The sequence below is a fragment of the Phalacrocorax aristotelis genome, chromosome 4 (assembly GCF_949628215.1).
Source record: "Phalacrocorax aristotelis chromosome 4, bGulAri2.1, whole genome shotgun sequence".
Taxonomy (NCBI): Eukaryota; Metazoa; Chordata; class Aves; order Suliformes; family Phalacrocoracidae; genus Phalacrocorax; species Phalacrocorax aristotelis.
In genome coordinates, this window is record NC_134279.1 from 66,560,466 (window position 1) to 66,574,280 (window position 13,815).

A 13,815-nucleotide genomic window follows, 5' to 3' on the forward strand; every position below is an offset into this window, starting at 1 on the left:
TCTCTTGGGTTGCTTGTGTGCTACCACGTTGCGTTTCCATTGGATGTCAGGGTAATTGATATTTTTCATGAGAGCTAAGGCTTGTGATGGTTCAGCGTTTTTCCTTCTTTTTTTTGAAGGTGTCATCTACTTACCCTTGATTGGGCAGTCTGTAACAGATGTTCCCCATGATGTTCCCCTGGCTGAATCCTGGCCCATGGATTTTCAGCTGTCCTGTAGGCAGTTCCACACTAAAGCTCCAGTTGTTGAAGTTCTTTACATAAAGTGTAAGCACTGTCCTCTACTTTCTTGCTTCTCCTTTCTTAAAAGCCAGTATCTATCCACTGCCGCTCTCCAGTTCTGTGAACTATCTCACCGTACTGTGTACTCCCAGTAAGGTTGTTATGTCCTGATTGGTAATCCTGTGTGGTTGCTTCCTGTGCTTGAATGCGTTCATATACAGCTACTTAGATGTGTTCCTGCTTATGCCGCTTATTCAGGGGTGCTGCAAGATTCCCACTGTTTTGCTGTCCTGTGCATTTACCCTCTTTGCCATTCTCCTACTTTCTAGGCTTTGATCTCCACTTCCCTGGCAAACCTAGCCTGAAGCCCTCCTTATGAGGCAAGCTTGTTGGCAATGATGATTTGCGTTATCAGATGGATCCACTCTCTCTCAAGAACTCTTTTTCTCAGAGGATCTCAATACATGAAAAGCTGAGGTCCTGCCTGCGGCTGTGTAGTCAGATGTTGATCCACAGTATGTGTTTGCTCCTGCCAAAGTCTTTCCCCAGGTCAACACTTGGGCTCTGGTGTCATTCACCATTGTCCCTGGACTCCTGTAGTTAGCTTTTATCTGCTGAAGGCCTCCTTGGGCAGTCTTGTGGTGGCCACATGGATGGACAACAAATGGTAATATTGCAGTGGCCAGATGCACCATAAGAGTTTCTCTGCAGCATCCCAGGTTTGGACCACAAGTAAGCAGCAGAGCTTTTAAGACAGCCAGTCTGGCTGCTGTGCAGAAGCCTTCATCCCCCTGGGAGTCTGCAATTACTGTCACCCATTGCTTCCATTTAGTGGCATTGCTGTGACCCATGGACCAGGCTTAGATGCCAAACCTGACAGAACTTGTTCTTCCACATCTCTTTCCTGCACTTTGTGCCCTTTCAGCACCTGAATAGCTACTGATGGAAAGAGACCACCTTCCTGTTGTTGGAGGTCACAACTTCCAGCCTCCCTTGTCCTGGGAGTCCTCATCCTAGCCCTGAGTGAGGAGAGCAATGGATTTGGTAGAGGGTGGTCATGGGGTGGGGGAAGAGTTAATGTAGGGAAAAGAATTGTTCACAACTTGGTTCAGAAAAGCAAACTCTGGAAAGTCTTACCTGTAGTAAGAGACTAGCTGTATCATAAATTTCTGCTTATGAAGACTGTTGAAGGAACCTGACTTGGATAGTAAAGGGTGTTGGGTAATGAAGAAAGCTAATACTCCTTTTACATGAAGATACAAGAAGTAAGACAAATAAGTAAAAGCAGTAGTTTATTAGCAGTAAAGCAAGTTTGACAGACCAGGGAATTGCAAGTTAATAGAGCCAATGATGTTTCTTTTCAGTTTGGACATAGAAAGTGTGAGGGCTCAAGTAACAGTAGTTTTGAAAGGTAGTTTGGAATCGAGGCAATCGGCCACTAAGACACAAAAAATTCTGTAAAACTAGAGCAAACTTTTTTATTGGTGAATCACAAGAGGCAGAAGCAAAGTATATTTGTCCCTGCTCATTGCAGGGGGTGTGGTCTAGATGATCTTTAAAAGTCCCTTCCAACCCAAACTGTTCTATGATTCTATATTTCTGACTGGTATCTGTAGGCTTTTCAGGTTCTGAGGAGTTCCAAAACTACTACCAATTGCTTATGCATATTGGCTCATGAAGTAAAACAAAGGCTTACTGAAATGCCTGTGTCAGGTGGTTATATTTTATGAAACAGTGCCAGCACATATTCATCAGTAGCTATACTAAAAGCTAAGATGTATCCTCCTGTTCAGGGTAAATTAAAGTTGTATCCATACTGCTGAAAAGCACAAAGTGGAGGGGGAACACATCTTTTGTGGGAGAACTTTAGAATAAGGGCTGGAAAAAGATTTTGTCTCTGTTATTAGGTTGTATGGGTAAACTTTCTTTTAGAAGGAAAGGATCCAGTACACAAAGGTGAGGAAATAAATGATCCCACTGAGTGAGTTTAAATTGTGGCTCCATGGCGAAGTTCTGGGGGGACTTGTTAAGAGAAGTGTTGCTTTGCATGGGTGGGATGGAACTGAGTTTGAACTACCAGAGCAGTAGGTTGGTGTGCCCTTTGCTCAGGGCGCAAAAATCCAGTGTCTTTAATCCACAGTGCTGTCTCTAATACGAGCTGTACAGAAGGTGTTTGGAAATTGTATTCTTCCTTAACAAACTGCTGTTTGGCAGAGCTGTCTTTTCTGTGCTCATGTTTTTGCATAGGCAGGAGCAGGCAGTAGGGCAAGCAGATATGTGTAAGTACAAAAGTAAAGGCAGAAGCAAGTAACACCCTCCGCACCTGGTGTGAGGGGGGCGGGGAGAAGGCTGGTGCCCAAAAAACAAGGAGGTTTTGGGTGGGGACTGGAAGGGTAAATAAGCTTCCTGTTGTTTGATTTACAGAGTGCTAAGAAATGGGAGTTAGTGTTTGTTCTTTTGGAATAAGTACAACTGTCTCCAAGAAATACTGCACTCCATTCATGTCTCTACTCACTGACAATAACTTGCAGGAACCGAAGTACTGGCTAGCTGCTGAGCTAAAGTGGCTTGCAGTTTATAACGTTAATGATCATAATACTGCACAATGTGTTTTACATTTCCAGCCTGTTGTGTTTGGGGACTTGCTATGTTAACTTCAGGCTTCTTCAGAACTGCTAATTTGTGCAATGCTAATATGTGAATTTATATTACACTGAATCTAAGAGTCAGTGGATAACGCTTTAAGGTAATTTTTAGTGTATACTTTGGCCTTGTATTTTTGCTTTCTGGTTATTTTAGACTTTAAAAAGTGTGCACGTGTATATATTTGTGAGAGGGCAGTGGTTTTGTCACTTAATTTGTGTTCTCACATAGGGCTATATTTGTTACGAAGAAAAGTGGAAAGTTAAAACAGAAATAAATGTTTATAGCTCAAATCATAAATTTATAGCAAGTATAATCAATTGAATTTAATAATATAATCAATATATTAGGATTATAAAATTTAAAAACGAAAGGTAAAATTTAACAAAATGCAACCTGTCAAGCTGAACACCTATGTGTTAAGATAGCTTCTCTTGTCTATGTTAGGATTAATATATTACGTGACATGCTACTTGAAATACAGTACATATTCTTCCTGTGCTAGTGTACCTACAATCTAAACCAAAAGGTGTATGTCATTTTTTGAGAGCAGTATGTTGTATCATCTTAGAGGGCGTCACAGCTGATGAGCAAATTTCATTATTCTAAATGTTCTTTGTTGATGGTAGTTAGTTGTTTCTTAAAGATATTGGTGTCTTTTAAGTGGTGCAATGATAAAATAGCCTTGCAAAGTGCTGTAAAATAGCTACATCTTTAATACAGGCAGGTTTTGAGTATAAAGAATGAGAACCTTCAAATGGTGCTTTGAATTATCCTCTTAGTTGAAAATAAGCGTATTACTTGGAAGGGGAAAAGAAGGGGCACTTGGAAACTGTTTCTATATTAGACAAAACTTCTGTTATATTAACAATGACGTAGATTCTCACGGTGTTTCATCAGTTATGCATATCTTTTTCTGGATTTTTTTTGTTGGGTTTTAGTGTGGGTTGGGATTTGGGTGGGTTTTTTGGTTGGTTGAATTGTTTTTGTTTCTTTTTTTAAATTATTTTGTTTGCTCTGTGTCTCTTCTCCCTTGTTGCAGTATGTGATTTTACCAAATACCTAAACAGGTTAGCTGGTAAATCTGGAAAATAATTGGATTTATCTAATCCTCAATTTTAAAATGTTTTTGTATAGATACAGAGAGCGCTGTTATGGTATCAGAAGCAAAATATGCTTTTTATTAATTTGTAGAAATATTAACCTACTCAGATCCTGTAATTTCAGGTGATTATAAATAAGAAGCTTCTGATTTTGAAGGCTTCCTCCTTCTTTCTTTTTCCTCCCCATCCCCATGATTCTAATTCTTGGTGTGAGAGACTGCCTCACTTGTGTAGAGCTACGAGGCTAATCCTCCCACCTTTAAGATTCTGTGGTAGTTATTTTAAGTCTAATGAGGTTGTTGGGGCATGGCTTAATAGGCTGATTGTGTGCAGATGGCAGTTGCCTTATTTTTATCTTTTAATTCTGTTGAATAGTAGTATAGTGGAAGGAGTAAATATTTGTGTGATAAATGTAACAAATTTTGAAATTGCTTTCAGAATTTGAGAGTACTTGTTGCCAGTGTTCTTGAATTTTTCTTTTAAGAAACTTTTGATTCACTGTTTTAAATGTTTCTTTTGTCTCCAGGTTTTGAAAGTATTTTAGAAGGGCTTTATGGACCAAGGCTACGAAGAGACCTCAGTTTATTTGAAGGTAAATGAGCCAGCTTTTAGTGTAATGACCTTAATTTATTAGTTTCTCTTCTAGTTAAAGGTAGTTTAAAGTATACATGGAATTCTATGAAGGAAATATTAAATTGTTTTTCTTAAGTTTATTTCATCATGTTCTTGTCAATACTGTGCATAGACAAAAACTAGGTAAAATGGTACCTAGGTTTTGTTCCTATGCAGGGAAATTTTGGATTAGCTAAGCTGTCCTGAGAAGCTGTCATGAGAAAGATTTACTTTTCTGGAACACTGCATATCCTACTTTGTTTTTTTGGACAGCTTTTAGAAAGGGAAGACAAGTTGCCTAGCTTCCGATCAACACTAATTGGGAAAAGGAAGGTAATGAATGCTAGCTTGGTTTTCTTGTAGTGGTCAAGAAAGTTTAAGCGTTTTTGTTTGGTGTTTTTTTTTACATCTTTATATATATAAAAATTAAGCTTTTTATTTATATATGTATTATCTATGTATAAGTGCGTGTATATGTGTGTGGGGAGATTATATATATTTTTTTTTCCCTTTACCCTTATAAGACCTAGCCTATTCCAAATGGGTTTGGTTTGCTGGAATAACCATCAGTAACACCTGAGTCTTTAGTTAGTTAAGTATGAAATGACTTACCGTCTAATAAAAGCAGAGGAAGAAAATCCAGCACAAAAATGCTTTGAAGTGTTGAAAGCAGTGTTCTGTGAAGTTCATTTTCATGGCTTTAAAAAAATGTTCCTTCTGTTACCAAACCTTCAAAATGTTCCACTTCATTTCTTTACAATTTATTATCTGATAGTGTAATTTGTAAAGCATGTGACTTACATACTGCTAGTACATGAAGCAGAGTGGCAGTACCTGCCACTCATGTTTGCTTAGAATAGATTTGGAATGATCGCCTTAACTTGGTTATGGTTTTGTCCTTTTCACAATGAGCAAGTTCCTTGTCCTGTATCATATGCATAAGGATATTTTCAAGGGAAAGGGGAGAACTTGAAATACTACTTTACTGATGTTTTAAGAATATTTTTTTTGTCACTAGTCAGACTTAAAAACATGTAAGAAACGTGACTTTGGGTTAAAGCTTATGTTCATGAGTAGTACTCCCATCTGCTCTGATAAACAAGCACACTATTGCTTTGAAAGGGAACAGGGCGTTGTTATAATAGTGTACCGTATCTTTTTCTTCTTGGTTATAATTCCAATGGGTTGCTACTATTGGGCTTTACGCTGATCAGTGATTAAAGTTTTATTATTCTTTTGCATGAAGAGGTTTACATTTTGAAAGAAAATTCAGGGCATTTTTTCTTTTGTGTAAGAAAGCAGAAAGTACTGAGGTAATGACCAGAATATAAATGTTACAGTTAAAAGAATCCCGATATTACACAATACGGTGTTATATTGCTCCTTTAGAGTTCCTGCATGTTACTGAGCTGTCTTGTGGGAAAAGTTTTAGCTTATTTGCCTCATGCTGTTGAAGATATCATGTAACCTATTTAAGATCTGCTTTTTCCATGGCTTGTAGTTGATGTCCCAGTGACTTTGTCCTGCAAGTTAAATCCATGTTTATCTAAAATATAAAGTTTAAAACTACTGACAGACATTCTTGCAAATTAGAAAAAAGTTAATGTGCCTGACTGTTTCAACAGTTAAAGCCTGTTTCCATGTTTGACACATCTGTAAGGTTGATATTACTTCTGGAGCAACTGCAGAAGAGATGGTGTACTAGGTTGGGATGCCCACCTTACCTTACTATTTTTGGTTAATTTTTATTGATGCAATATGTGTAACTTCAATCATCCTGTTTAGAGGAAGATCTTATACTATAGGATGCAAGGCTATTTCTAATTTGAGGTGTGAATTGTATTACAAAGATTAATATAGAGTTCTTGAATAAAAATTTGTATAAATCTTTCCACTGTCATAATTTAAGTACCACTTTTCACTTTACAGATAATGAAACAAAGGTACAAAGTAAATATTTTGCTTTAGTTAACAAAATACATGGTTGGCAGAATCAGAACCCAAGTTTTTAGACTTAGTGACATGCCTAAATCACTGCATCTTGCAAGGTGTCCACTTATCTTGTCATAACTGCTGAACCAATACTGTCAACATGCAGCATTATGCCTCATTAGCAAGAGTGTAGGTTTCCTTTAACAAACCTCAAGAAATTATATGGCTTTCTCATCCAGAAACGTGTGAGAAAACAGAAAACACTATTGTAGCTAAGCAGCATGTATTTCATTTACATTGGTGGTTTTCTCTATTGTTTGCAACATTGAAAAAAACAACGAGCATAAAATGTAACAAGTGTGTTAATTGATATTTCCTCCTTAGTTCTGTCTTGAAATATTACTTGATTATAGATTAAATTATTGTATTCTCCAAGTTGCTTGAGAGAATACTAAATTGTAATGACAAATTTAAATGGTAAGAAGAACCACTTCAGTTTTACTAGCTTTTTACTTTTCAAAGAAAATTTCCTGTAAACCTCAAATAATCTTGCTGAGAAGCCAAACTAATTAAACTAAAATAGCTACCCATAACAATAGATGGTTACCTGAAGATGGTAGGATTTTTTTCATTATCTTGAAATTCTTATATGATGTATATGTAGGGCTCACCTTGGGCTTGCATAAGTGGTTCTTGTCACGTCTGCTATTCAGCACCATATTTTTTTCCTGACTACTTTGATAGTACAGCTTCTGGTTGCAAAAGTGTCAAGTTCTGTATCTTGGCATCTGACCTTGGTCATGCTCTGAACTAGCTGGAGGCATCTTGTGCTATTGAATCCTTAGGGCTTTCTAATCCTTTGCTTATACCCATTTTCAGCTAAGCAGATTCATGTGTAAGTAGTTATTCCTTACATTCTACTTAGGAACATTTAGCTAAACTGTTAGAAAGCGTTTCCTTGAATCATCTGGTGTGTGTGTATTCTTTTTTGGGATTATGTGCTGGGGCTCTAGCCTCCTATGGACAGGGAAAAAAGTGTCTTGTGGGAGAGAAGCAGCTCTCTTATCATTCTTTCTCTGCCAGGAAAAAAACTCTTTATACAGAATGAAAGGTTTATTTGAGGGTGTGTTTTATTTTTCCTTACATTATTCTGGAATATAAAATAATGGAGTAAAAAATCTATATTAGAAACACAAATCTCTATCATTCAAGTTTTTATGAAATCAAAAAAGATGAAGGGACATGATAAACACATCAGGTATTCTAAGGTACATGCAGAAACAGTAGTGCCATATAAAAGGGAAGAGCATGATTTTTTTCAGAATTGTGACAAATAGCTGGAAAGTTTATTGGGACATTGTAATAATGCAGAAAATACTGGAAAGTAAGGGTTGAATTTTTAAGCTATCTCATATTTAGATTTACTAGACGACTGCTTCATGTTTTAAGAGGTAAACGTGACATCTGTTCAGTACTAGAAATGTCTGTATTTGTTTAATTTAGCAGGACTCCTTGAGAAAAATGGTTTGGAGAAACAAAGGTTTGAATGGCTTAATAAATGAAAAAAGGTAGTTTTTGTCAAAGTTCACCGTTTTATTAAAAAATGGAAATAAGTTTAACAGCTTTGTACTAAATGACACTGGTTTGAAGTAATCTGTACCATGCATAGTATTAAAATGCGTTTTACAGTCTTAACTTTTTGCCATGGGCTGGCTAGTGTTGTAGGTTGTCAGCAAATCTTTCATCATCTGACCCCAAGCAAGATAAAATGAGGAGGGGAGATGGTCATGATCCTAAATTGAATGCAGCTGAGAGAAAGTGTCTTCTGCTTAAAGCGCCACCTATGCCTCTGATCTTTCTGGGAGTATGCCTGTGTATCTGTAGCTAAAAACTAATACTGGTTTGAGTATGTTTCCTGTGGTGGTGACCTGAGACTGCTGGATGCCTGGCACTTGAATCTGGTGTATATCTGCTATCTGGTGGCTAAGTGTTTTGCTTAGCTCACTGGCTATGTGTTGTGTTGTATTCTTCTTTGAACAAATTTAGTGTTATGTAGAGCTGATTTGTCTCAAGGTTGGCTTTTTTTTGGCAACACACAAGCATTACTCTCTAGTTAAGCTTTTTACAGTGGAATTTCAGGATTCCAAAGCAGAAGAATTTCTCTGAAAGTAAAAAAACTGTCTTGGAGTAATGCACAGAATCCCAGTATTCTTAAGTAGATTTACTGTGGTTGCCAGGAAAACTATGAAAACATGAATTCATTAGGAAAGAATAGAGTGGGTTTTTTTTAATCTGTGGACATATTAAAGGAATAGCTTTAACAGACTGAGACAGCTAGATTAATTGAGCAAAAATAACTGTCTTTTGTTACTGTCCAGTCAAGAAAAATCTTATATTTGTTTTTGAGCATCAGCTGTCTAACCTGTCAAAACTGCTGGTTTGCATCTGTAGAAGCATATAATATGTTAATGCAGAATTGTGTTTTAAATTAGGATTTTAGAACTGAGTAAACTAGACTTAAATAATAATACAGAGTTATTTGGGTTATGTTTGCACTCAGCTTAAGAGCCTCATTTTTATAAGATTCATTTCATTATTTCTGGTGCTGCCTCCCTGATAATATATTTAAGAAAGAGTAAAAGCTCAGCAGTTGGCTGGGGGAGAGGGCAGAGTGGAAAACAGTCCTGCAGGCAAGAAGGTGAGAGGAGGGCAAGAGGAGGTGCTCTGGGCACTGGAGCAGATTCCCCTGCAACCCATGGAGAGGACCGTGGTGAAGCAGGTAGAACCTGCAGCCTATGGATGACCCTGTTGGAACAGATATCCACACTGCAGCCTGTGGAAGACCCCATACTGGAGCAGGTGGAGATACCCTGAAGAAAGCTACAGCCCACAGACCAGCCCATGCTGGAGCAGGCTCCTCGCAGGAATTGCGGCCCATAGAGAGGAGCCCGTACAGGAGCAGGTTTTCTGGCAGGGCCTGTGGCGCAGTCTGTTCCTGAAGGACTGTACCCTGTGGAAAATACACATGCTAGAGCCGTTTGTGAATAGCTGCAGCTGTGGGAAGGACCCACACTGGAGTAGTTCATGAAGGCCTGTAGCCATGGGAAGGACGCCATGCTGGAGCAGGGGGAAAATGTGAGGAGGAAGGAGTGGCAGAGAAGAACTGTTCTGAACTGGGGACAGGCCCTGTTCACCATCCTCCTTGTACCATTTGGTGTGGGGAAGGAGGTAAGAGAGTCAGGAATGAAGAAATGAAGTTGAAGCCCAGGAGGCAGGGTTGGTAAGGTGGTTTTAGTTTGGCCTTTCTCATTATGCAAGTCTATTTTTGTTGAAAATAAATTAAATTAATTTTCCCCAAGTTGAGTCTGGCTTGCCTGTGACAGTAACTGGTAAGTGATCTTCCTGTCTTCATCCTGACCCACAGATTTTCTACCTTATTTTTCTCCCCTGCCCTGTTGAGGAGGGGAAGTGAGAGAGCAACTGTGTAGGGGTTGGCAGCCAGTCACGGTCAACGATAGGGTGTTATTGAACACAGATATTCTCAAGAACCCCCAAGAGAACTGTAATTAGAATTTAGTGGTATGGAAAAAAGAGGAAATGTATTTAGTAATGGGGGGGGGGAGGGAGTTGTTTAGGATGTAAGCGCATGAGCTGGAAATGAATGGGATGGAGAGGACCTTGGTGTTAATCAGATTTGTATTCACCTGCCAAAATGGTGCAGTTGCAACAGACTCATGCACAAGTAGGATGCTGTAGGAAAAGTACTACTGGCAGTTTAAGTCTGCTGTAAAAGTAAAAGAAAGGCAGCATCTTGAGATCTTGGTCACCTGTGTTCAGGAAATGTGTTCAAGTGAGAAGGGTGCAGAAATGATGGGGTTGACTCTTGTAAGAAAAAACTGGGTGGACTAGATTAGTCTACCAAAATGAAGTATAAAGTGGGGGACAGTGGTATTCTCTATAAATAAGTCAAGGTGCCAAGTACCTAAACAGTTATTATTTGTGGGTATAAGAAAAATGTTGCCACAAAAGCAAACTGGAGTAACTTTCCATGAGTAAATTTAAACAACAAATTAGAAAGTTGATTTTAACTATTAACACTGTTGGTTTGGGAAAAGCTTTAAAGCAATTGGTGGTTCAGGATGAGGAAGAGTATGTGGTAGAAAACTTAACTTGTGAAAAGGAGCTTAGCAACTTGTTTACATAAAATAGATGGTGTGTTTCTATTCAGTAGAAGACTGGACTTGATATAGGTGATCTGTTTTAAGTCCTCGAGATCAAAGTGCATCTTTAGATAGAACATATAAAGTTACTTTAAAGCTTCCTAAATAAATCAAGTGCTACAAGTGAGTATAGGGTGTTGGTTTATCTATAGTGAGGGTATCAAAACAATTAAAATATTTTAAGTACAACACAAGTAGCTGAAGTGGCGTGGAGTCCATATCGTAATTCATAGCTTAGTTTACCACAGGTTTGCACACTTTCATTAAAAGGAATAGTGACTGGAATTCAGAGCTCTATTTACAGTATTCAGATGCCTCCAGTAATCGTGATAGGTAATCAGCTGAAAGGTGCACTAAGTTATTTGAAAATTGACCCATGTGAGCCAGACAAGACTTCGGAAATACCTGAAGAATTGAATACTAACTACTGACTACATTGTACCAATAAATGCACATTAGATTATGATGGAATTTATTTAAGAGAGTTGTAGGATGTGTATTTTGTTCTCAAAATTAGTTTTTACTTGTTTAAAACATCTAGCTTTTTTTCTTTTTTTAAGACTGTGAGCCAGAAGAGCTAACTGACTGGTCTATGGATGAGAAATGTTCCTTTTGTAATTTACACAAAGAAACAGTCAGTGTAAGTATGAACATCAAGCATGACTCCCCAACACCCAATTTTTTTGTGTAAAAGTAAGAATCAGGGAATTGATACTGCATTTTGACTCAAGATAGTTTGGCTCTGAGAGGGAGTGAGGAGGTTTGGCTTTATAGTAAATATCTTTTTTAGTAGTTCTTTTTCACTCAGTAGCTGAATAATTGTATATTGTACTAGCAGTAGACTAACTTCTGAAAGATGTTACACTCTTCATGTCTTCTAGGATCGTGCATCAGTTATCGGTTCTTCACAGTCAACACCTACAGAGGAACTGTCATCTCAGGGACAGTCCAACACTGATAAGATTGAATGCCAAGCAGAAAACTATCTAAATGCACTCTTTCGAAAGAAAGGTAATAAAAGCATGTTTTAATATTAAGAGATGACACAAATCTAGAAGAATCAAATGATACAGGGTTGATTTTTATTCATTAGTAGTTTTTATTTATCTACTGAATGTTGTTTCCCTTCTTTATTCCTTTGGCTTTCCTTAATCTTTTTCTTTGCTTACTTGAATCACAAAATAAAGCACTACTCTTCCTACTTGCCATTGATGTTAGTCATGTTGCATTGTGTGAAATTCTCTCGAATTTCTGTTCACTGTATTTTATTGGTTTCATTGTCATTTTTTTCTTAAACATGAGCTCCTACTTTGTTTTCATGCCAACTTCAGTTGCCATTCTCTGGAATTTTAAGTATTTAAACATTTTCTGTTCTTAAATTTTTACTTCCAGTTTTCAACCTGAAGACCATTGTAAGGTGAGAGAATGTGTCTCACAGATTACAACATGGGATCTGGAATCTTGCACAAAATCTGTTACTTTAAATACATCAGAGTCAAAAGTTGAAACTTCTTGTCAAAATATAATATTTAATAACTCACTAATTCTTTGACTATCCTTGTTCTTTTGGCACTCAGCAAGTTATAGCAGTACGTGAGTGGCTGACAAATCAGCTTGGTTCATATAAATTACTTAACTAGTCACTGTCAACAGCAGCAAACCCCCCCCCCCCCCCTTTTTCTTCCTTAAATTTCTGTAAGGAATGTGAATGCAGCTCTACTCAGTAACTACAACTTTCACAGAGTTTTTTTGGTTTAGTAGGTGTACTTGGACATCAAAATAGCTGAGTGTAATTAGGGTGACAGCCCTCTTATTGTCTAATACAGCATTAGAGAGAGTCAGACACGTTCTCATCCTTCACATAGGTGAGAGAAAGAAACAAAGTTAATTTTCTCCCCCTTACCTTGCTGTAGCAGGAAGAGATTACTGTGCCCTTGAACCTGGGGTGGCTGGAATTTTTTTCTGTGCGGCATCTGTCTGTTCAGCCTGCATCTTGCTTAGGGCTTTAAAGAACTTTAAATTCAGTGCAACAGCATTTTGAGCCCACCTTCATTCCCTGGCTTTCTTTAAAACCATTTTCCATGCCAAATAAAATGTCCAGTGAAGTTGCCACCTCATTACTTCTGAAACTTTTATTATATTTTCATCACAGGCCCAGCTGCATGGCATCTCCCTAGGCAGGTAGCTCAATTCCTTCAAATTTCTACTTCCTCAGATCTTTTCTTGGTCTTGTTGTACAGTGTTTTCCAACATTCGCCTGCTTAATGCTTCCACTGTCTTTTGATACTCCTTGAGAGAAGCTTTTATTGTGGGAGAACTGAAACTTGGCATGACCTCACCTTACTGGAGTGACTTCTGTGAAGTTTGTCACAAAAAGGATTTGGCTTTTGGCAGCTTGCTTAGATTTATTTTTTTTTAATCTACCAGATCAGTAATGCTAGGTTAAAAAGGTTTTGTCTATTGAAAAACAAAACCAAAGTCTCTTCCAATTGTTTTTGTGATTCTCTGATGGAATTGTGTATTCTTGGGTAAGAGGTACTTAGCTGAAGAGTTCTCTAAGAATATTGCTTCAGTTCAAGTTCCAGCAAAGTCTCTTAAGTTGTTTAAATTATGGGAAGTGAAAGGGAAATAAATGTTTGTATCTGCAAAGGGCATGTGAAACCAATTTATGAGTTATTTAAGTAATTGTCTTGGCTTTGTAGGAGGAAGATGAAGAGGTTTTTAACTAGGAAAATCCCAAGTCTGCTTTCTGAATTTTTGTAGGTTTTTGAGATCAGTTATCAGATTAGGAAAAAAGGAATAAAAAAACTTCAAGTAATTGTTTAGCTGAGGAACAGCTCTTACACCTGATACTAAAACAGATGCCCTTTCATTGTCAGAAAAAATGTAGAATTCTTGGTTGGCTGCCTTTAAAATGGAAATAACACTTGTTTCACTTATTTTGATTGCAAAATCAGGATCATATACTGTCCCTGCCTATCATAACTAGCAGAGTTTCATTTAGGGCCTCTGTAAACAACTTCTAAGACTAGTGAGCAAATTTGAGAGTTGTGTTCATTGGTCTCATTATTGTTTTATTTTAGA

At 37.7% G+C, this 13,815-nt stretch overlaps 1 protein-coding gene across 12 annotated transcripts in view; it reads left to right on the top strand.

The window, feature by feature from the left end:
* Window positions 1-13,815, top strand: part of LCORL (ligand dependent nuclear receptor corepressor like) — an 85,901-nt gene that overhangs the window by 24,600 nt on the left and 47,486 nt on the right. For all 12 annotated transcript variants that reach the window (XM_075091769.1, XM_075091770.1, XM_075091768.1 and 9 more), the window contains exons 2-4: window positions 4,494-4,559; window positions 11,292-11,371; window positions 11,613-11,742. In XM_075091769.1, coding sequence (XP_074947870.1) covers window positions 4,494-4,559; window positions 11,292-11,371; window positions 11,613-11,742 — 276 coding nt within the window. The remainder of the gene's footprint in view (window positions 1-4,493; window positions 4,560-11,291; window positions 11,372-11,612; window positions 11,743-13,815) is intronic.